Source organism: Bufo gargarizans, chromosome 3 (assembly GCF_014858855.1).
Source record: "Bufo gargarizans isolate SCDJY-AF-19 chromosome 3, ASM1485885v1, whole genome shotgun sequence".
Taxonomy (NCBI): domain Eukaryota; kingdom Metazoa; phylum Chordata; class Amphibia; order Anura; family Bufonidae; genus Bufo; species Bufo gargarizans.
Window position 1 is genome coordinate 312,293,157 of NC_058082.1, and position 24,969 is coordinate 312,318,125.

A 24,969-nucleotide genomic window follows, 5' to 3' on the forward strand; every position below is an offset into this window, starting at 1 on the left:
CGGCACCTTCCGTTGGGCCTTTTGCAACCCATAGCCACCGGGGAGCGTCCATGGTCACACCTGGGGATGGATTTCATTGTGGACCTCCCTGCATCCCGAGGCCATACGGTCATTCTCATGATTGTGGATCGGTTTTCCAAAATGTGCCACTGTGTTCCTCTCAAGAAGTTACCCTCTGCACAAGAGTTGGCCTCGATTTTTGCCAGGGAGGTCTTCCGGTTGCACGGTTTGCCCAAGGAGATTGTGTCGGATCGGGGGAGTCAGTTTGTGTCCAGGTTCTGGCGCGCCTTTTGCTCCCAGTTGGGGATTCATCTCTCTTTCTCCTCGGCCTACCACCCTCAGTCCAATGGGGCCGCAGAACGATCCAATCAGGCCTTGGAGCAATTCCTTCGTTGCTATGTCTCCGATCACCAAGACAATTGGGTTGACCTCCTGCCTTGGGCTGAGTTTGCCAGGAACACGGCGGTGAACTCTTCCTCTGGGACGTCTCCCTTCATGGCCAATTATGGGTTCCAACCTGCCGTGTTACCGGAGGTATTCTCTCCCCAGGATACTCCGGCTGTGGAGGATCACCTTTCCGTCCTACGTACTTCTTAGGTACAGATCCAGAGGTCCCTTGAGGTCTCTGCGCAACGCCAGAGACTCCAGGCTAATCGCAGACGAGCGCCCGTCCACCCGCAACCTCAACCTTCGAGTGCCCACTCCCAAGCTGGCGCCTCGCTTTGTTGGTCCCTTCCGAGTGCTTCACAGGGTAAACCCGGTAGCCTATGCCCTTGCGCTTCCTCCTGGCATGCGGATCTCCAACGTGTTTCATGTCTCCCTGTTGAAGCCATTGGTGTGTAATCGTTTCACTTCCTCGGTTCCTCGGCCCCGTCCGGTCCAAGTGGGCAATCGTGAGGAATATGAGGTGAGCAATATCCTGGACTCACGCCTGGTCCGCGGTCGGTTGCAGTTTTTGGTCCATTGGCGTGGTTATGGTCCAGAGGAGCGTTCCTGGGTTCCCTCCGCAGATGTCCATGCTCCTGCGTTGCTCCGAGCCTTCCACGCACGCTTCCCTCTGAAACCGTTCCTTACTCCGCGGAGGAGGGGCCCTTGAGGGGGAGGTACTGTCATGGTCTTACCTTCTCACTGTTCTCCTTCGTTTGACATGTGCTGGCGGCCATCTTGGTTTCTGGGTTTCTTGTAGCCTCCCACCCTGCGGCTCCTCCTTCCCACTGGGAGGAGCTGGATGCCTAGCTCACATATATAGAAGGTCTGTGGCTTCAGTTCCTTGCTTGGTCCTCCTGTGTTCACATGCTTCTAAGACTGCTGCTGCTTCTGGTTCCTGATCCTGGCCTCGTCTGACTACCCCGTTGGTTCCTGATCCTGGCTTCGTCTGACTACCCCGTTGGTTCCTGATCCTGGCTTCGTCTGACTACCCCGTTGGTTCCTGATCCTGGCTTCGTCTGACCACCCTCCTGGTTCCTGACCTCTGTCTACGCAAGACCCTGCTTCGGTTTAGCCATCCGTTTGGACTTTTGCTAAGGCTTGATTTCCAATAAAGCCTTCTTATTTCCACTCATCTCTGTTGTACGTCTGGTTCATGGTTCCATGACACTCACTGACGTCACGCGCCTGCTCCTCCCACTAGGCGGCGCAGGCGCGTGACGTCAGTGAGTGAGCGCCGCCCGCCCGCACTGCCTTCTGTTACCGGAGAGTAACGTATACAGTAAAGACATCACTAATGAATAAAGTTTAGGTTACTGATTCGTTTTTAAATGTTCTCCTGTGAGCGGCGGGGCCCTGTATATTCTAACCCCCAGGCAAGCGTCCCTGTCACCATGGGAACGCCTGGGGGTTAGAATATACCAGTGGTGGCGAACCTATGGCACTGGTGCCAGAGGTGGCACTCGAAGCCCTCTCTGTGGGCACCCACACCCTGGAAAAAGTCTATGGTGTACCAGTATGCCTTAGACTTTTCGTGCCACTCATCAGTGCAGGGCGCACTATGAACGGCACAGGCAGGGCACTGAATGTAGGCAGGCTATTATAGATAAATGATAAAGTACATGGAAGATATACTGTATTGGTATTCAGGTTAAATTGCCGTGTTGGCACTTTGCGATAAATAAGTGGGTTTTGGGTTGCAGTTTCGGCACTCAGTCTGTAAAAGGTTCACCATCACTGGAATATACCATCGGATTTGTGTTTTCACGCTCTCACTGAGAGCGTGAAAACTCAGATCCGATGGTATATTATAACCCCCAGGCAAGCGTCCCCGTCACCATGGGAACGCCTGGGGGTTAGAATATACCATCGGATCTTCTGAATATACCGGAGGCGTCTGATGGGATAAGGGGCAAACAAGGCATTTTGCCGCCCCATTGGCAAGTGCCGCCCTAGGCAAATGCCTTGTTTGCCTCGTGATAGATACGCCCCTGCTTGTAGTACTTGTGCACGTGCGAAGGTGACACACACTCGGCCTTCCGGATCTTTACTTCCGTTGCCCATCCCATCCTGACCTTGGCCTCATTTATCCATAGATTGTATCACAGATTTACCTAATTCTTCAGGGAAAACTGTGATTTTGGTGGTTGTTGATCGCTTTAGTAAGATGGCGCACTTCATAGCAGTGCCTGGTTTACCTAATGCTAAGACTCTTGCACAAGTGTTTGTCGACAACATCATGAAATTACATGGTATTCCTTCTAATGTGGTGTCTGATAGAGGGACTCATTTTGTTTCCAAATTCTGGAAGGCGTTCTGTACTCGTCTGGGGCTACAATTGTCCTTTTCTTCGGCCTTTCACTGGCCTGTCGAGCAGACAGACTGAACGCACTAATCAGAATCTGGAGACTTATTTGAGATGTTTTGTCTTGGAGAACCAGGAGGAGTGGTCCTCATTTCTGTCTTTAGCCGGGTTTGCCATAAATAACTGTAGACAGGAGTCTACTGATAAGTCGCCGTTTTTGGGGCATATGGGTTCCACCTGCAATTTGGCACATTTTCTGGTACGGAGACTTCTGGTATACCTGAAGAGGAACGATTTTCCTCTTCTTTGTCATCTATTTGGCATAAAATTCAAAATAATCTGAAAAAAATGAGCAACAAGTATAAACGTATTGCTGACAATAAACGTATTAATCGTCCGGACCTGAGAGTGGGTGATTCTGTGTGGCTGTCCACAAGAAACATTAAGTTGAAAGTACCTTCTTGGAAGTTGGGTACAAGATTTATTGGTCCATATAAGATCACTGCCATACCCAGTAGTCTTTCGTCTTGGACTTCCTCAGGCTTTGAAGATTCATAATGTTTTCCATAAGTCATTGTTGAAAAGATGTGTCGAACCTTTTGTACCGTCCTCCTTGCCTCCTGCTCCTGTCATGGTGGACGGTAATCTGGAATTTCAGATCTCCAGGATAGTTGACTCCCGAATTCTCCGTAGATCCCTCCAGTATCTCGTTCACTGGAGGGGTTACAGACCAGAGAAGAGAATGTGGGTTCCAGCGGCCGACGTTAATGCTAGTCGTCTGGTGAAAGCCTTTCACCGAGCTCATTTGGAGAAAGTCGGTCCTGGGTGTGCGGAGGCCACCTGTAGAAAGAGGGGGGGGGGGGGGGATACTGTCACGGTGCTCTACTGGGATAGGGGTCAGAAGATCTAGGAGACTGGCTGCACGTGAGATGACACCCTCTCTGGTTTCACTCTTCTGTGTTGTTGCTGGGTATGACCACACCTCTGGTCTCAGGTGTAGCTTAAGTGGTAATTACTACTCCTTTATTTCGTCTGACCTCACCCATCATGCTATGCGGTTGAAAGCTCCTTTTGTTGTGGAAGCGCTGGTGTTGGTTTTTCTCTGAGATCCTGCTCGTCCGCATACTTCGGAGTTAAGTGTCTCTTTTTCCTATTGTTTGTGGGTTTTTGCCTTCCTTAGTGGTGGCTGTATTTATCTGTATGCAATAAGATACTGAGCTTCCCTAGTGGTGGCTGTATAAATCTGTATGCAATAGGTTCCAGAGATTCCCATAGTGGTGACTGCATATATTTGTATGCAATAAGCACCAGAGCTCCCTCTAGTGGTGGCTGTATATATCTGTAAGCAATAGGCTCCTGAGCTCCCCTAGTGGTGACTGCATATATTTATATGCAATAAGCTCCAGAGCTCCCCATAGTGGTGGTTGTACATATCTGTATACAGTACACTCCTGAGCTCCCTCTAGTGGTGGCTGTATATATCTATATGCAGTACGCTCCTGAACTCCCCCTAGTAGTGACTATATATATCTGTATGCAATAAGCTCCAGAGCTCCCGCTAATGGTGGCTGTATACATCTGTATGCAGTACACTCGTGAGCTCTGCCTAGTGGTGGCTGTATATATCTGTATGCAATAAGCTCCTGTGCTCCCCGTAGTTGTGGCTGTATATATCTGTGTACAGTACACTCCTGAGCTCCCCATAGTGGTGGCTGCATATGTCTGTATGCAATAAGCTCCTGAGCTCCCCATAGTGGTGGTTGTATATATCTGTATGCAGTACACTCCTGTGCTTCTCCAAATGGTGGCTTTATATATCGATATGCAGTACGCTCCTGAGCTCCACCTAGTGGTGGCTGTATATATCTGCATGCAATAAGCTCCTGAGTTCCCCATAGTGGTGGTTGCATATATCTGTAAGTAATAGGCTCCTGCACTCCCTCTAGTGGTGGTTGTATATAACTGTATGCAGTATGCCCCTGAGCTCCCCTACTGGTGGTGGTATATATCTTTATGCAGTAAGCTCCTGTGCTCCCCCTAGTGATGGTTGTATATATCTGCATGCAATAAGCTTCTGTGCTCCTCCTTGTGGTGGTTGTATATATCTGTATGCAGTACACTCCTGAGCTCTCCCTAGTGGTGGTATGTATCTTTATGCAGTATTGTCCTGCGCTCCCCCTAGAGGCGGCTGTATATATCTGTATGCAGTCTGCTACAGAACTTCCCCTAGTGGTGGTTGTATATACCTGTATACAATACGCTCATGAGCTCCCCCTAGTGATAGTATATATCTTTATGCAGTAAGCTCCTGCGCTCCACTTAGAGGTGGTTGTATATATCTGTATGCAGCAGGCTCCTGAGCTCCCCCTAGTGGTGGTTGTGTGTGTATATATATCTGTATTCAGAAACAACCTGACTTCCTCACAGTGGTGGCTGTAGATATCTGTATAACCAGAATACCTCTAATTTGCTGAATCATACATACTTTGTGAATTTATGTGTTTCAGACACTTTTTGCACCTTACCCGACAAGGTACATGTCCACAGGGTTAGTAAATCTGCCCTACATTGTTTTTCCCATTTTTATTGAAGTAAATGAAATTTCTTATAGGATTTCATGGAAAATTACTGATTCCTATCCACACAATACATACTTGTGGCATCTTATGTACAGTTTCGATCTCTTTAATTTTTGGCAGAATCACATGCATTTTTTACCGTTTGCTGCCATATGTTGCCAAAACTGTGTCAAAACCTGTACCTTCATTTTTTTTTTTCTGGTGGATTTAAAGGGGCGTTCCAATACTTCGATATTAATGGCCTATCCTCATCAATATCAGGTCTGTGGGTGTCTGACACCCCCACCAATCAACTGTAGTGCCGCGGCTGGAAACTATACGGTGGACGGAGCCGTAAGCACAGGGTCCTGTCTGCTATGTAGTGGCCATGCCAGGGTGCCACAGGCAGTTTCCACCAGCAGCCACCACCCAAAACAGTAGATCAGTGGGCGTGCAAGGCGTCAGACCCCCCACCGATCTTCTACCCAAAGGCAGGCTATCAATATCCAAATCCTGGAAAACCAGATTTTTATTTTATTTATATTTATAAAATATACAAAAATCCCCAGTGTGAAGGAAGGAGACATCACAGGGGCTTATGACATTGTGCTAAACATTGGCCTCATGCATTAAAACCGTACTGACAAAGAAGCGTCAGTGTCCACAAGAAGCAGCTTTCTGCAGGGTGGAAAGTCCTCTGAGCCCGTCCTATGGGCGTCCATGACACGTTTCCGCGCACCAGTTTTCTCTCATAAGGCCATTATGTACGTTTCTGCGCAGAGTCCGTATACAAGGCGGTGTGTCCCTGTATACGGACGTCCCCTCACTTCCTGCTTCCTGCAGCAGACACTGGCTCCCTTCCCCCTTCTTCCTGCTGCCTCCTCTTCCGCTCTTTTTGACTGGGCCCCCTCCTCTGCTTTCTGGGCTCTCGTGCGATACGCCATTGACGCGACAGCACAAAGTCTTTCTCCCGCCATTCTCGGTGGTGCACGCAAGCCTTATCCTGTCGGACCTTCGGCTTCCAGTAAGTTTTCTGATCGCGTGTAATCCGGCACATTGTTTGTAAACTCGTGTGAGGAAGGCGGACACACCATGTCCCCTCCTGGACGCCTGTGTGTATGGGAGCGAGGGGGGAAGCCCGCTACAATGGGTCACATGGGTGTAAATCTGCCATCTGCTTGGTGCCCTTTGTGGAATATATATAATTGTATTGCCCCATCCCTTTTCATACTTATGCCCATATAGTACCAGTGTATTTCATGGCACTAAAGAAAGTATGAAGTAGGGTCCACATGCTGGTGTCAAAATATGCTGCACTTGACTCAGTAATGGAGGTCGGATAGATCACACTAAGGGCTCATGCACACGACTATGTATTTTGCGGTCCACCCAAAAAAACTAATAACGGATGACATCCCCCATTGCATCATTTTTTTTTGCGGATCCATTGTAACAATACCTGGCCTTGTCTGCAAAACGGACAATAATAGGACATGTTCTATTTTTAGGATATGTTTGTATTTTGCTGCCCGTATGCGGAACCATTTATTGCAATGGGGCTGCAAAAAAAACTGAAATTACACCGTGTGCATTCCGTTTCCGTATGTTCAGAAGTCCATTCCGCCAAAAAATAGAACATGTCCTATTCTTGTCCATTTAGTAATTGTTACAATAGATAAACATAAACAAACAAACAAAAAAACGGATACAATACGGATGTCACACAGGTGTCATCCATATGTTTTGCAGACTGCGAAATACATACGGTCGTGTGCATGAGCCCTACGGTATGTCTGAGGACGGTAGTTTCAGTTATGTGTTGGATCTGACATTCCCATTATTTTTGTACTTCTGTAATGGAGCAGAACATTGCCAACCAGAACGCTTGCGTGATGCACACGGCCGTATGTATTTTGCAGTCCGTGTGCATTCCGTATTTTGCAGAACGGGACAGCTGGCCCCTAATAGAACAGTCCTATCCTTGTCCGTGATGCAGACAATAATTGGACATGTTCTATTCTTTTTGCGGAACGGACATACGGAAACGAAATGCACACGCAGATGAAATGAATGGTCCGCAAAACGGAACTGACACAGAAAAAATATGTTTGTGTGCACATGAGCCCTAAGCCTGCTGATGAGGGTCAGTATTGGGCCCATGCACACAACCGTACTTTCAGTCCGCAAGTGATCCACATTTTTTGTGTGGACCGTTCATTTAAATGGGGCCGGTGACTGTGCATTGTGGACCAATATTTGCGGCACAGGCATGGGGCCCTTATATTCGCCTGCATGAACCCTTACGCTGTGGATTCTCTACACATATTCTGTACCATGTGCAGGTACCCTTATGGTACGGGCACTAGTGGTGTAAATGCTGGGGATTTTCCACAGAGGAATTATGTGTGGAAAATTCATAGCTTTTTGCAGTAGCAGTAAAGTGGAGATTTACTGTATCCCCCCCCCCCCCCCCCCAAAAAAAAAAAATATAAAGTGAGGGAAAAGTGGCAGTGCGTCTTAGTCTGAATACTAAAGGCCGCTTCCATTATGGAATCAGTTGTCGCATGCGGGGGGAGCGGTGAGAGTGCTGCACGGGCCCTTTACCCTCCCTGGTCTTCTTCCAGGCCCCGCTCTTCACTACGACCTGATGCTGTGCAGCGCGAGCTAGAAGACCAGGGTGCGGTGAGTGAGTGGCAACGCCGTCCAGAGCATGCGAGGCAAGTTTATTTTATTTTTTACATCTGATCTTAGGCTGATGGGGGTTAGGCTACTTTCACACTAGCGTTCGGGGCTCTGCTTGTGAGTTCAGTTTGAAGGCTCTCACAAGCGGCCCCGAACAGATCCGTCCAGCCCTAATGCATTAAGTGGATGCGGATCCGCTCAGAATGCATCAGTCTGGCACAGTTTGTCCTCCGCTCAGCAGGCGGACACCCGAACGCTGCTTGCAGCGTTCGGGTGTCCGCCTGGCCGTGCGGAGGCAAACGGATCCGCCCAGACTTACAATGTAAGTCAATGGGGACAGATCAGTTTTTAAGTTGACACAATATGGCTCCATTTTCAAACTGATCCGTCCCCCATTGACTTTCAATATAAGTCAAAACGGTGCCATTTGCATTATCATGAACAACAAAAATTATTTATTTTTTTGTTCATGGTAATGCAAACGGATCCGTTCTGAACGGATCTAAACGTTTGCATTATAGGTGCGGATCCGTCTGTGCAGATACCAGACGAATCCGCACCTAAACGCAGGTGTGAAAGTAGCCTAAACAGTCTGATTTTTGGGGTCTTATCTGAGGTCTGATGAGGATTGAGGGTGTGCTCTGAGGTCTGATGAGAAATATTTTTTACTTTCCTCATCAAAATCCTAGGTGCGTCTTAGGCTAGGTCTACACGACGACATTTGTCGCGCGACAGTTTTTATAAAGACAGTCTATGGTGTCGCAGCATGTTGCAGTGCGACACCATAGACTGCCATTATAAAAACTGTTGCGCGAACATTGGTGCTACAAATGTTGCAGTGTAGTTGTGCCCTATCTGTCACGCGACTTATTGTCGTCGTGTAGACTTAGCCTTATAGTCTGCAAAATACGGTATACAAACAGTACCCATGGGCTGTATAAGAAATCTGCAGCGGATTTTCAGTCAATTTATGCAGGAGATTTCTACTGTGAATGTCGCCCTTTGCATAGGCTGAAATGTGCAATGTAAAATTCCGTCCTACATGGCCTTAAGGCAGTATTACACTGGTTGATATTTCAGCTGATCATCACTAAGGAGTGTTCGTATAGTACTGCCGCCGATGAACGCGACAACGCTTGTCCATCGGGCAATTCAGATTTTTAAACATGCTTAAAAATGAGCGCTTGTCTAATCCAGCAAACTAGACAGTAAGCGGTCGCTCCACTCCATGCTGCGGAGGAGATCGATGCATGTAATAGCAGCGGTCTCTTCCGCTAGCTAGTAAGCGGTTGCCGGGAGGGAACACTTCCCTCCTGACAATCGCTTGCTGATCTGCCTAAGGCCTCATGCACACGACCGTTGTTTTATTCCGTGTCCTTTTTTCGTGATTTTCTGCTAATGCACCGTTTGTCGTCCGTGATCCGTCGTTCCAGTCCGTCAAAAAAATATAACCTGTCCTATTTTTTTTTACGGAAAACGGTTCACGGACCCATTCAAGTCAATGGGACCGTGAAAAAACACGGAGGCACACTAGATTGTCGTCCGTGTCCGTTTTTTTTTTTCCTATCATTTGCATGGCAAACTTGACTTAGATTTTTTTTTTTTTACTTTCCTTCATGTTTGGAGATCCTCCAAAAATAAAGGAAGACACACGGAAACAAAAACGGATAACGGAACCCCATTTTGCGGAACGGAACACAACTGTCGTGTGCATGAGGCCTAATGCAGGCTTTAGGAAATGGGAACAACTTGAAAAGTGGAGTGGTAACGCAGTGTTCGCCATTTTCATATGCTTTTCATTAACTTTGTGAGGAAAGAAAGTTTACACAGAAATGCCAGACAAATTGCCTTGCATAGGGCGTGCACCAGTAGTGTGTGCCTCCTGCCCTACCTGACATTGGGCATACTACATGCTGGGTGCTACAGTTGCCATGGCAACGCATTGTGCTTGGGTCCTTTTGGAGGATCTAACTGGGGGTCCATGCAACATTTGGCTTCTGCAGTACAATGAAATCGTCACAAAGAAATGCTGCGGATTTGCAGGGTTTTCTGACCAAACAGCCGATCGGCGGGGATGTCAGACACCCACCGATATCTATCAATATTAAATTCCTGGAAAACCCCTTTAAATCCCAGACAGTGGCCTAGATGCACCTAGCTCAGATGACAGTGGATTTACGACAGGCAGAAGAAATAATCATGAGGTCTCAGCAATCTTTGGGTCAGTAAACATGCATTACATACACTCTTAACCCTTTCAGGACACAGACTATCTTTATTACTGCTTTCTCGCCCATATTCATTGGGGGACACAGAGACCTTGGGTATAGCTATGTCCTCTAGGAGGCGTTGACACTAGATAAAGCTGTTAGCTCCTCCCCTGGCAGCTATACCCCCTCCAGCCTGGAGAGAGAGCTTCAGTTTTTTCTAGTGTCAATAGGAGGCAAGACCTCCCTGCTCTGCAGGGATCTCCTGAAGATTTTATTTTTTTCCTTCCTTTTCAGATGGGACAACAGTGGTCGCCTCGCCTCCCTGTTCTCCCGGGGTCGAGTTGCGCCAGTGCCGATTCCGCACTGCTGCCTCCCCCACAGAAGACAAAGTGGACCAGGGCAGCCTCGCTCCCCTGCATCCCGCCAGCCAAGGGGTCACCTAGGTCCGCCAAAGAGAAGACCCTCCCGCCATACCAGACGCCTGCCACTCCGGTGCCAGCTGCTGAGGAGGTGACCCTGCTGGAGAAGGTGACCTTGAGGTCCACTTAGGGAGGGTGAAGAGAAGAGGATGAGAGAGGTGAGTACATGGGACTAGGTGAGTATGAAGACACCTTGCCCCTCCCTCCATCTTTGAAAGTCTGGGTCACCCTATGGTTAACGGCCAGGGGGCTTTACTCAACTATGGCAAGACCCCTGAAAGAGAGCAGGGGTTTAATCCGGCGGGCGCCATGCGACACGCGGTCCCCCTCTCACTTGCCCTCTAGGCCGACTGCTTCCGGCTCTTAGAGGGTTAATGTATCTTTTTCCCGGGGCACCTCCGGCAAAAGACTGGAGCCCAGTCCGTCTTGGGAGCAGGCGTCCACTTGCTGCAGTATCCTTCATTTTACTTTCGGGAGCAGGCGTCAAGCACGCAGCTCCGAAAGGGTTAATGCCCCTGGCCGTTCGCGGACATCTGACAACTTGCGGTTGTCTCGCGCCGCGGGGCACTTACTTAACATGGACCTCCGGCTGTCACGATTTCGGCCGCGGGGTGAGCATCCCGGTCCTCCGGGCGCCGCTGCAAATTTAGGCCCCGGCTTCTCTTGGGGCCTATAGGCTTCCTTCCCCTGTTGTCATCCCGGCCGCGGTGCGGCTTCTCAGGCGGGATGTGTGTCGCGCTCCGCTCCGGGTCCCTCCACCCTCCGGCTGACTTCAGTACAGAGGGGGAGGGTCCGGGGTGGCTGTGCATCGGAACTTTAGGCCCTGGTTTCGCGACCTGCTAGGCCGCGACTCAGAGGGGGAGGGTGGCGGACCGGCGCGAATAATTCCCGCCTAGCTGCCGCTGCCCCGCCCCCATCAGCACCGCCCCTGGACCTAATGTCGTTATTGGTTAACCCTTTCCGGCCAGCCACTTCTGTTGGGCCAGCTCCGGATTATCAGGGGTTGGATGGCCTAGAAAAATTGCTTATTGCACTGTTAACTCCTTCCTGCCTCTTATCCACTTGAGGCTAGGCAGACCAGTTTTTAAAAAGTAAAAAAAAAAAAAAAAAAAAAAAAAAAAAAAATTAAATGAAGCTGGAAATAAATGTCTGCCTCCATTCAGGCCCTACTCCACTCAGTCATGTCCACTCTGACTGTGCGGCACGAAAATGGGCCCGTGTCATGCCCCGGACATGTGACGACCTCTCTTACCGTAGTTTCCCACTCCGCCCTCTGGGCCGTTTGGTTGATAATCCTCCACCTGCGTGGACCAGTGGAGGACCTCTGACAGTTCCCAACCCACCCTCAGGGGAAGCTTGGTTGATTCTTTTCCACCGGTGCAATGCAGTTGAGGACCGCTGCAATTACCAATCCACCCTCCGGGGTCATTGGTCATAATTCTCCACCTGTTCAATACAGCGGAGAGCCTCTGGAACTCCCATTCCACCCTCCGGGGTCGTTTGGTTGATAATTCTCCACCTGTTCAATACAGTGGAGAGCCTCCGTAATTCCCAATTCACCCTCCGGGGTCGTTTGGTTGATAATTCTCCACCGGCTCAATACAGTGGAGAACCTCTGGATTCCCATTCCACCCTCCGGGGTCGTTTGGTTGGTAGTTCTCCACCTGTTCAATACAGCGGAGAGCCTCCGCAATTCCCAATCCACCCTCCGGGGTTGTTTGGTTGATAATTCTCCGCCTGCTCAATACAGCGGAGAACCTCTGGAATTCCCATTCCACCCTCCGGGGTCGTTTGGTTGATAACTCTCCACCTTCGCAACTCACAGGAGGACAGCTGAAGTATTCCCGTAATTCTCCACCTGCGCAATTCAGTTAAGGATCTCTGCGGGATCCCAATCCGTCCTCCGGGGCCGTTTGGTCGATATTCATCTACCTGAGCCATACTGTGGAGAACCTCTGGAATTCCCAATCCACCCCATGGGGTCGTTTGGTTGATAATTCCCCACCTGCGCGATTCCAGTGGGGGAAAAAAACTGGAAATTCCCAATCCACCCTCTAGGGTTGTTGGGTTGATAATTCTCCGCAGGTTCCCTTTGTATACAGGACCTCTGTTCCCAATCCACCCCCAGGTAGTTTGGTTGATAAGCCCCAACTGCGCAGTCCGCGACTGCTAGGGGCGATTTTCTAATGCGTATACCTGCGCGCAAGCGGACCACAGCAGGTCGTCTTCTCCTCGATATCTCCACTCACCCTTCCTTCCTCCCAGGGTCACGCTCAGGTGCACCCTCTCTCACGGGAGTGGGTCCGCCCAAGGGAGGGGGGGTGAGGAGAATCACTGATTCGGGCCTTGACGTGAATCCGAATCAATCTCCTTAGGTTGCGTCTACGGTGGCCAGCAGCACTCGTCGTGGGCATTACCCCCTTCCTTAGCCGGTGTAATTGCACTACTACGATCCGGTTTTCACCTTTATACTTTGTCCCCTGCCATAGGTGGACTAGGTACAATAACACTATTTTCAGTGCATTCCCCCTTCTGTAGGTGGCGGAATTGTACCTCCACTGGGTTCTGTACCTGCCGTATTCATTAGCTCCTTCCATTGGTGGAGTGTTTCCATTCTCACTGGTTACAAGGGGTACTGTATCCATTACCTCCTTTCTCGGGTGCTAATTGCTCTCCCATAAGGTACAGGATTGCCATATGCACTAGTTTTCACCGTGGGTATTAACCCCCCTTCCTGGTGGGGTGTCTGCCTGTGGCGCCAGTTTGGATACGGTCCGGCTGTCGCACTATCCTTCCTTAGGCGGAGTGTTGCGCGTCATTGTGCTTACTACTTGCCTTACTCTCTTTCGCTAGTGATCACTAGCGGGGGGGGAGTATCTGTACATCTTCAGATTCTGCAATTCAACTGCGCCACGGCTCTAGGTGCCTGCGCTTATTTCATTGGGGGCGTGGCGACAGTCGGTACTTGACGGTGCTCGGTACGCTTACTCTAGTACTATATGAGTTCCGCCAGTACATACGGTGGCTATTCCTCATTGTGTTCCTTTGGAGCTGGGTTTGGGCAGGATTATAACTCCTGCCCAAAACCACTTGTGTCCTGGAGACTCCCATCTCTATGGGTTTCCATTGTCCCAGTCAGTAACGGTATTGTCCGCATCAGTAGTGGTGCGTACACCATTGCACATATATGGTTTACGTGCCAACAGGGCCAAGTGTTACACTGACTCCTTACTCTCTTCCACCATTCCTGATGTGGGAAGTGTTTGGGTTGGCACTCTGGTTTAGTTTTGCAGCCTGTTCAGCCTGTGCGGGTACTAGCGTTCGCAGTCGCTACAGTGGGGCATTCTAACAGGTAGGGGTTCTACCCTGACGCTTGCTGGGCAGTTGTTCCTGTTCAGCGCCCTTCCCGGGTGGAGCGTTTTTAAAGTTAGCTCTCCTTCCCTGGGGCTGTATGGTACCGTGGCTTCTACCGGATTCCTCTACGGTATGGGGGTCCTGTGGTAGCCATTGCGTAATCTGGCTCCTCCTGTACGGCTCCTTCGTCAGTTGACGGATTCTTCTGTCTCCGTATTCGGTGGCGTACGCTGCATAGGCTCCTCTTTTGGCGGAGTATGGCATCCCTGCTTTCATCCGGTGGCTACTTCTGTATACTGCTGGTCTCGGATGGGAAACGGGCTTCCCCCTTCCCCCTTTCTCTTTCCGTTCTTCCTTCTCTGGCTCGGGGTTCACGGCCATTCCGCAAACCTTGGTGGTTCCTCTGTTGCTACCCCCCCTCATCTATGTGATGCAGGGTTTTTGGTTCTGTGGTTTTTTCTTTTTCTTTCGGTCTCGTTCTGGACCGACTGTTGGCCTGTGACGTTCCTGTATTCCTCCTTCTACAGGTGACTCCTACCGTTGGTCCTGGGCGCGCTACCGGTGTGTACCACTACCTCTCGATACTTGACTGGTGTCGGCATGTCTGTCCGATGTAGTCATGCCTTTTCGCTGCGCATTCCGTGACTAGACTATGAGACTCCCCACGCCAGGATGTGCGGGGGGTGCTGTCGCGTCTGTTGATGGAGTTTGGTTCCTGGAACGGGACACCCCTTCTCTTCTTCCTCCTTGAGGCAGAAGTTTTTCTCTCTAATCTTGGTTTGGTTGTTTGCTTCCGTCAAGCAGTTTTGCTACACGGTCGCTAACGGAGTTCTTCCATCAATGGTTCTCATATCGTCACTACCTTTGACTATCCAATGTATTGATTCCTGGCTTGCGGTTGGACATGCCTCATTCAGGCAGCTTCTCGGTCTCCCGTCAAACCTGGTCGGCTCGGGGGGACATTGGTGGACCACTTCCGTTTCCGTGGAGCGCTTCTCCTTAGCAGGGGTGGATCGGGGTTTTTTTGCTTGGGCTTTGGTTCTTGGCTGGATAGGTTCGACACTGTGTGGCCTTCCAGCGTCCTCTGACCCACCCGGGGTCCTCAATTCCTTCCTACAGGGAATAGCCGTACGGTTCCTCCATGCCGTCCTCCTTTTACCGCCTGGGATCAGACCTTGGTCTTTTTAGCACTCCGGAATTCTCCCCTTGAACCTGTCCTGGTTCTGCCAGGGGTAGGAGCTTCCCTGGGGCCGTTCTTCCTTTCTCCCGACGGTGGTCTCTGATTTTCATCTCAATGAAGAATCTGGCCTTCCATCACTACGTACCTCCCCTTCCCACCCTAAGGAACAGGAGTTGGGTCATTTGGCCTTGTCAGGGCTCTGACTGTTTGTCAGCCTCCAGTTCCTTCCGGCGTCCGTGCTCGCCTTGGTTTTGTCTTCCGGAGGGTCCTCGCATAACATTGGCGGCCTCCAGGGTGTTAATTGCACGTCTGCATTTTTTTTTTTTTGAACTTCTGTCCCCGGGGCAAGGTTCCACCCTTCAGTGTTGCGGCTCCTTTCACCAGAGGGGTTAGCGCTCTTGGGCTCGGATGGTTCAAGGTTCAGCCGTGCAGTTGTGCGGGGCGGCTACTGCCCTCCTCCGCTCATTCACAATTATTTGCCAGGTGCATACTTAGGCATCGGCGGGCACCGCCTCTGGAAGCTTGGTCTTGCAGGCAGCAGTTTTCTGTTGCCTGCAGGGGCGCTGGCTCCATGGGTCTGTGTTTCTTTCCCCCCCCTTGCGGACTGCTCTTGGACGTCCCAAGGTCTCTGTGTCCCCCAATGAATATGGGCGAGAAAAGGAGATTTTTGTATAACTTACCAGTAAAATCTCTTTCTCGCTCTTCATTGGGGGACACAGCACCCACCCAGTATTATTGTTTGGTCACGGTTGTGGCAGTTGATGGTTTGAGCCCGTTGGGTCTTTTGCCATGGTTGGTGTTCCGTGTTTTTTCTTAGCTTGCTTCTCCTACTGCTTCTCACAAACTGAAGCTCTCTCTCCAGGCTGGAGGGGGTATAGCTGCCAGGGGAGGAGCTAACAGCTTTATCTAGTGTCAACGCCTCCTAGAGGACATAGCTATACCCAAGGTCTCTGTGTCCCCCAATGAAGAGCGAGAAAGAGATTTTACTGGTAAGTTATACAAAAATCTCCTTTTTCCAGTCACATAGCAGTGTGACTTGTTTCTTCTGGGACAGGTTTTATTTTGTAATGGCATTTAATTTACCATCTTTTGTATTGGAAAACAGAAAATAAATTCTTTGTGGGGACGAAATTGGGGAAAATGTCACCATTCCACCATTTTGTTTTTTGCGTTCTAGTTTTAAAGCATTCAGTGTTTGCTAAAAGTGACATTCTTATTCCTCAAGTTAGTTTAATAAGTGATACCAAATGTACGTAGTTTTTAAAAAAAAAACTTTGGAAAATAAATTTTAGCATTTCCATGTTCTGACACCCATAACTTTTATTTTTTCATCTACAGAGCTGCATTAAAGTGCTTGTTTCTTGCAGGGGAGCTATATTTTCTATTTCATCCACCATGACGGCTACACATGAGATTAACCCCTTGACCTCTGTAGGGGCAGGAACAGAGAGTTTAAAAGCCCCCACCCACTCTCACCCATCAGTGTTTTCCTGTCCCTTCGGGGCACCTCACAGAGAGACCCTCCTGTGTGGGAGGTAAAGAGTTTTTATTTTATTCAGGTACCTTTCTTCCATTCCTTCCTTCCTGCCCTCTGCGGCGGTGGCTAAAGCTGGGCAGAGGAACATACAGGAGTTGATTCTCGTCCATGTGAGCGGGGGGCCTGTTCTCACTCCTTGCCGCATGTCTTCCTTCCCTTTTGTGAGGAAGCAGGCCAGAGGAAAAGAGCTGGGCGCTGGACGCTGCACGCAGATCGAAGGCGTGAGCCGCAGTCAGCGCTCTGTTCCCGGCATTGCCGGAGGGGGCAGAGCACAAGGGGAGTGCGGATGCGCGCTTGTGACGTCAGACGCCGCTCTTGGAGTAGGAGAGCAGGCGATTCGGTCCACTTCTCTTTCTCCACTGATTCCTGCTCCTGGAGAAACTGGAAGCCACATGGAAAGTGCAGACCCACCTTTGGCTGCTCCTGCTGTGAGTTCCCCTGTGGGGGAAAAAAAAACTGCTTTTCTGGTGAAATTTGATACCTGGTTGCTCTTCTTTTTATAGGGAGTGAAAGAGTCTAAAGTTAGATTTAAACTGGTGGAAGGAAAGGGTGAATCTATCAAAATGAGTAGCCTGCCAGAAATAAAGATTATGACTGATGCAAGCGGTTCTGGATGGGGAGCAAAAGTGACCTCAAGCTGGCAGAGAAAGTGGTCAGACAAAGTAATAAACAGATCCTCAAACTACAGAGAGCTACGAGCGGTCTGGGAAACCCTAAAACATCTAAAAATATTTTCTGACAATACCACGACTGTCTCCTATTTAAAACATCAAGGAGGCACAAGATCTCCGAGCTTGAGACTGCTAGCGGAAATATATATATTTTTTTTTGGCCGAAAAAAAACGTCCTTTCCATTACAGCAATCCATCTCAAGGGATCAGAAAACATAGAGGCAGATTACCTGAGCAGAAGAACATTAGACCCGGGGGAATGGCCATTAAACCAAGGAATCTTTCAGAAGATTTCTGAGAAATGGGGTTTGCCACAAATAGACCGGTTCGCCTCAAACACAAATGCAAAAGTAAGAAATTCCTGTTCTTTAAATCCCAGATAAAAGCTGTGGGCAGTAGACGTCTTTTCAGTAAATGGACATGGGACTTAGCATATGCTTTTCCTCCATGGACTCTAATTCCTCGAGTCCTGCAGAAAATACTAACTGACCCAGTAACAGTGATACTACTGGCTCCCTACTGGCCCACAAGAAGCTGCTTCTCCATTTTAAAGGAATTGGCTCTGGAGGAACCTTTGAAAATACCATTACAAAGGGATATTCTGTCACAGGGTCCAATTCTTCATCAGAATCCCAGTCTTTTCAAGCTGTCAGCCTGGATCCTGAGAGCGAGGTCTTGAGAAGCAAGGGGCTCTCGGACAAAATTATTAATTCATTGAAGGCTAGCAGGAAAAAGGTTACCTCAGCAATCTACCTTAAAATCTGGAAAAGGTACTGTAGTTGGTCGGGGAAAGTTTCCCAGGATATGTCATCCCCATGTATCCAGAAAATCTTAGATTTCCTTCAGAGGGGATTAGATCTTGGTCTTAGACCAAGTACACTAAAGGTCCAGATCTCCGCCCTGGGAGCCTTCTATGATATAAATCTAGCCGATCATAGATGGATAAAAAGATTCATAAGAGCTGCATCCAGGCTGAGACCATCCTTAACTCCAAAAGTTCCTCAATGGGATTTAAACTTGGTCTTAAGAGAATTAATGAAATCTCCATTTACCCCTATATCAGACATTTTAATTAAACACCCCTCATTTAAAACGGTGTTCCTAATAGCTATAACATCAGCTAGAGTCGACGACTGGGGAAAATGCAGGCCCTCTCCTGCAGAGAACCCTATCTTTCAATATTTCCTGACAGGATAGTGCTAAGATTAGATCCAGGTTTCCTTCCAAAGGTAGTCTCTGATTTCCATAGGGACCAGGAAATCATCATACCTTCATTTTGTACAGACCGACAAAATACTACAGAAGTATAGTTCCATCTCCTAGATGTAAGGGAGACATTTAGGAAGGATGACAAAGCTTCCATAGGTCGTTTGATAAAAAACACGATATCCTGCTTTTACTCCCTAATGGGTCTTACACGTCCTTCTAACATTAGAGCCCTTTACACCAGGGCAATGGCTTCTTCTTGGGCAGAAAAAGCTGGTGTATCTCTTGACAAGATTTGTAGGGCCGCTACTTGGTCTAGTATAAATACGTTCATAGAGCATTATCGTATAAATGTCTCTGCTTCTACAGATCTGACCTTTTGGCCAGAAAGTTCTGCAAGCAGTAGCCCTTCCCCTACCATTTAATCTGTTAGTTCTCATGTAATTAGACTTACCGGTAATTCTGCTGTTTCCATGAATCCACCATGACGGCTCATATATTCCCTGCCTTAATTGTTCCTATATGGAGTATGAAGAAATACGTGGGGGGGGGGGGGATATATTTATTTTAATTTCATGCACCCACTTGGGTAATTTGTAAACACTGATGGGTGAGAGTGGGTGCGGGCTTTTAAACTGTAGGGGCAGGAACACACACAGAAGTCAAGGGGGTCAATCTCATGTATAGTGTAATGCTGGGGCTCCGATCGGTTACCATGGCAGCCAGGACGCTATTGAAGCCCTGGCTGTCATAGTAGGCTCCATGCTGCTCTGTGCACAAAGCACAGAGCAGCAGGGACAGTGTGAGCTCCTATTTACCCTGATAGATCTCTATCAGGGTGAATAGGACAAGGGTTCTAGTCCCTAAGGGAGCTAAAAGTTGGTAAAAAAAACTTTAAAAAAAAAAAGATTTACAAAAAAAACTACACATTAACAATAAACATTCATTTTCAGCAGATTTGTGTAGGAATTTATTTATTTAAAAAAAAAAAGAAAATTCCCAGAATATCGGTATAAATTATCGGCCTGAAAGTTCACAAATTATCGGTATCTGCCCTAAAAAATCAATATCAGTCGATCCCTAATATGATTATTATTTTTTTTTCTCTGTTCCATCAGCCATCTAATGTCAGACTCCTTATCTCTGACATTATAAACACTCATTAGTTCAATCCTTATCTTACTGATAAGAATGTGGCTTAAATATGTGTTAATAAGGTATGTGTCTTAGTAATTTAGAGAGGTTTATTAGATGACCACAAAGTGAAAATACCATTTTTTTTTTTTTTTTTTTACATCGGAGGTATACATAGCCTTTAAAGATTTTTACATAGAATTTTACTTAATATGTAACTCCCAACCCCCCCCCCCCCCCCCCCCCCCGCCTTTAATTTAGTCCCATAGGGGGCTTGAATATGTGATCCTCTGATGTACCATAGACTGCAATAGAATACTATTGAAGTAATTATCAGGGGCATAACTATAGGGGAAGCGGCTGCTTTGGGGCCCTGGTCCAGAAGGGGCCCATCCAGGAGGAGGAGGACTAAAAGATTTTGTCAGGGCCCCCTCAACAGTATAACACAATTAAATTATATACAGTGGCAGTATAGACAGTCTATAAAATGGATGGAACAACTGCCGGACCTGGTCTGAGAGAGTGATCTTTACTAGTAGCCACACGAATGGGGGCGGCATGAAAGGAAGGGGTTGCGAAAAAATTACTGGGGGAGGGGGGGGCCCATTCAACAATTTTCTGTGGGGCCCAGTCATTTCTACGCCACTGGTTATTATTATTACTATTTCCTTTTTTTACTGGCTGCCTGTCGAGCCCTGCTGCACATACTGCTTAACAGGCAGTTTACTATGGCAGGACATGGAGGTTGTCGTAGCAAAAGATGGGAGCCCATGATTTCTCAATGGGGGCTCAGATGGGAAGAGTGAGCCCCCCTCTTTCTAACAGCTCAAATACAGAGGTGTGATGGACCATGGGGTTAAATGATCGGGATCAGAATCCTCTGTTCACCTCTGGTCATTGCTGCCGGGTGCCAACTGTATTATATAGCCGGTACCCACCATGTATGGAGTGGGCTCAGTTTGTGAGCCTGCTCATACATTTACACACATTGTACATACATTACAGTCAATTAATTGTATAGTCTTACATAGTTGGGAAGGTTAATAGAAGACACAGAATTATAAAGTCCAACCTATAATTCTTTTGCACAAAAAGGCAATCGCCTTCACCAGGGGCTTTGCAAACAGACGGACTTCCGGTTGAAAAACAAAGAATGCTCCAGCACTGCCGTACATAAAACCGTACATACGACAGTGCTGGAGAATTCTTTGTTGTTCAACTATAATTCTATTGTGAGGCCGGGAAAACTGGTGGTCTCCAGACACCCCATATTCGGGGGAAATCCAAATACTGCATCTAGATAGACAGTCTGCAAAAAATACAGATCAGATGTGGACAAAAATATGGTTGTGTCCATGAGCATTTTGGTGCTTGAAGGGTGACTAAACCCTGCTCCACCTTTAGGCACACTGCCTTTTAGGCCTGGCTGTCTGTCGGGGTATATACATTCTAGTACTTGAAAACAGGATAGATCCATGCACTTCAGTGAGGAAAAAGGAACCCAAAAGATTCATCTTTGTACTCAGTTTGACCTGCTTTCCGTTAGTTTCCGTGGTGTGTGTTTTTGCTGGACTAGATGGCACAGTCTACCACGCCACTCCTTACAACAAAAAAGACTGAAATGAAACAGAAACCAGATCAAATAGAGTACAAAGATAAATCCTTTTTGCCTCATTGAAGTGAATGGATCAGTCTTGTTTTCAAGTATTCAAAAGTATACAAATTGGAGAGTCCAACAGAGGGCTAAAACGCAGGGTGCTCACTCAAATGAGAATTTAGGATTCTTTTTTTTGCACCCATGGTGGAGAATCTCCATATTAACGAGCACTACTTTTAATTTAATAATCCTTTATGACTGACATATAAGAAAATATTATATGACTGACATTAAAATCAAGAGGTAAACTTGGATCTAAATAAGAATTAAGGCCGAGGCTTGGCTCCAATAATTATTGCTATAAATCGCATACATCCTGCTGCTTGTACAAAAACCGCTGAAAGACTTGAGGCAGATTTACCAGTCTTAGAAATTATGTAAACTTGGCCTGTCTAGATGTACACCAGACCAATCACAGGGGCTCGGGCTGGATGAGACACCTTTGTCTAATGCTATACCAACTATTGGTTGTCTTTCTTTGGTATGATGTCGCATCTTAGACCTCGCCCCTTTACAGTGTGTCTAATATTGCAGCTGACAGGGAACTATATATTATCAAGCCTATTTTTTTATTATTATTAATAATCGTTTTGAACAAAAAAGTGTAAATGTATATACCGCTAATTCATGTTTCTTTTTTTTTTCTTCACAGGTACGATGCCTTCTTGTGTTGTACAAGGCTGTTTTTCCGGAGGAAGGAGAAAAGAGGAAGGGGTCATTTTGCATGTATTCCCAAAAGAGAGGGAGATGATAAAAAGATGGCTTATAGAGACAGGGCAAGACTTTGGGGATATTGAAGCCTTTACAGACAAAATTATTGAAGGAAAAAAATACGACACATACAGAATGTGCTCAAAACACTTCAGAGAATATTGCTACACACAGTCTGATGGTTTCCGCAAATGTTTGCGTAAAGATGCTATACCAACTATCTTTGATGTCCCGTCAACCTCAAATGAAACTTGCATCCTCTTACCATCAGGCAAGCGGAAAAGACTTGATGACGAACATGATTCATTTATGGAGTACCAGTTTACTCATGGAGAGATTTGCCCCACGTGTGGGCATGTCTTTGAAGAAAAGCCAAAGACAGAAGACAAAGGTATAGTAACTGAACCTATGGGAAGAAAACTGCGCTCAACGCAAACCGATCCAAAATGGGGAAAGAGAACCATGTCAACTGAAACAAAGATTAAAAAATACCACAAAAAAATCCAGTGTAGGCGACTTTCTGAAAAGAAATTAAAGTCCTTGTCTCTCCTTAGCTCTTCTGCTAAACATCAGTTGATTGGGACAATAACGGACAGTGATGACAGTTTTGACAGTGATAATGAGAGTAAAAGCAGCGGTGGCAGCCCACAACATGAATTTGAGTCCACTTTTCAGCTTCCTTTAGCTCCCCGTAATGAGCCCTCAAAAATGGAAGTAACACATACTGATAGACTCGATCTAAAACTCCGCACAGAAGAGACGCACTCCATATGCAGAGATCCCGTAAAAGACCGCAAATTTCTCGTTTTTGAAAGCTGTCTTGATGAACTAATCCTGTCAATTCCATGCAGAGGAGAGCAAGGCTGTGATCGACCGATTGTTAAAATTTGGAAAGAAGTAAATGGTACTTTAATAACTGTTCATGTTTCTTGTGGTAATCACAGCTATAAACTGTGGGAAAGCCAACCGCGAACTGGAGGAATACCGGTGGGCAATCTCTTAGTGTCGTCTGCTATTCTGTTCAGTGGATTAACCTTTGTGAAGGTCAGACACCTTTTCTATATTTTAGGACTTTTATGTATAGATAAGGCAACACACCAAAAAAATCAAGTTTACCATCTCTTTCCTACTATCAGTAACCAGTGGAATTTAGAACAAACTGCGATCATGGACAACCTGAAGAAAAGTCCACTTTGCCTGGCTGGGGATGGCCAGTGCGATCGTCTGGGGCACTTGACAAAGCATGGCATCTATACGCTGATTGACATCAACAGCAAGAGGGTTGTATCTTTCCACATTGAGCAACTTTCTGCTGGAACTTCTTATTTTGGTCTAAAAACAGAAGCTTGCAAGCAGGCTCTAAGGAATCTTGTTAAAAAGCAGTTAAACATAAAAATTGTATGCACGGAAAAAAAACTAAGCCTTCGTAAAATGATGAAGGCACACTTTCCATCAATTATACATCAGTATGATATCTGGCAACTGTCTAAATCCATTGGCAACAAATTGATCAAGGTTAGTAGAAAACAAGATTGTGAAGAACTAGCCAAGTGGGTCACTGCCGTTAGGGAGCACCTGTGGTGGAGTGCAAGTACATGCAATGAAGACCGTTCTCTTCTAATTGAGAAATGGAACTCCATCTTATTCCACATTGTAAACAAACATTCATGGGAAGGGAGCGACACTTACAGTTGCTGTAGCCATGAACCAGTGGTTACCTCTAAGTTTGGTCCAAAGAAATGGCTTGAGCAAGATACCATAGTTCACAATGAACTAATAGAAGCTGTGTTGGACCGGAACCTAAAAAAAGACCTACAGCAAATGTCCTATTTCTCTCATGCTAGGGAGTTTGATGTCTTCCGCAGTGCCATTCGGAAATATCGATCCAAGAAGAAACACCTCGTAACGGATGGCATAACCGCACGCACACAACTAGCCGCACTGTATCACAACCACAATGTACACCTTGTCCAGCAACAGGCCCGAACGGCTTCAGAGATCTATTCGCTAGGAAAAACGCGTTTCAAAGCTCAGAGACAAAAGATTATTGGTGCGTTATATAAGCCTTCAACCCAAGAGTTTCTGTTTCCAATAATGTCAGAGCTTATCAAGATGGCCCCTAAACATCGGGATATTAATCGGGAACCTAAAAGGAGAATAAGGTACTGAGAAGGTTGAGGATGCTGACTGAGGCTTTGAAGATCTTTCCAATATCAACACTGGTTTCCATATTGCCACTGTGACTGTTTTTGGAAGACCCAAACATTTTTTTTGTTTTAGAATAAAAAATTTAAACAAAGCAAAGCACTTACATTTGATGGGTTGAATATACAGCATTAGGGTCTTATTTCTATTTTTATTTTTATAAAAAGTACATCTGAGTAACTTGACTTTTTAGTTGTTTTTTTTTGTTTTTTAATATATTAATAAACTTTTATTAAAAATATAGCATGTTTTCATGCCAATTTATAATTATTTTTTTTTCGTGTCCTAAGGCCCAATGCACACAACCATATCTGTTTTGCAGTCTGAAAATTGCAAATCCGCAAAATACGGACGCAGTCGATGTTGGATCCGCATTTTTTAATTAATTTTTATTTTATTTTTTTGTGGGCCGATTTGTGTCAGTGGGTCTGTGGTCTACATTCTGTGGCATGGACATGCGGATGTGAAAAAAAAACTGATTATCAGAGTGCTTTACATTCCGCAAAAAGATACTGTCTGCAAAATGCGGATAGCACACAGATCGCATACATAGACCGCAAACCGGACATGGTTGTGTGCATGAGGCCCAAGGCTTTGTTCAGTCCCTGGATCTGAACAGTACCCCCTCCACTGGATTATTCAAATTTTATTTATTTTTTTCCACATGTGTGAACAAGTGTTTTAAAATGCACTTCACATATATTGAATCTGCAC

The 24,969-nt window shown here is 47.0% G+C and overlaps 1 protein-coding gene across 2 annotated transcripts; it reads left to right on the forward strand.

Moving 5' to 3' along the window:
- The first annotated feature begins 6,158 nt into the window (after positions 1–6,158).
- On the forward strand, positions 6,159–24,440 carry LOC122932649. Of its 2 annotated transcripts, XM_044287180.1 has the most exons (3): positions 6,159–6,313; positions 7,914–8,006; positions 21,992–24,440. In XM_044287180.1, exons 2-3 carry the CDS (start codon positions 8,000–8,002, stop codon positions 24,217–24,219), a joined length of 2,235 nt encoding a protein of 744 aa, XP_044143115.1. In that variant the 5' UTR covers positions 6,159–6,313; positions 7,914–7,999; the 3' UTR covers positions 24,220–24,440. The 2 variants fall into 2 exon arrangements, with proteins under 2 accessions (XP_044143115.1, XP_044143116.1); XM_044287181.1 differs by lacking the exons at positions 6,159–6,313; positions 7,914–8,006 and adding an exon at positions 16,526–16,669.
- Positions 24,441–24,969: the final 529 nt, after the last annotated feature.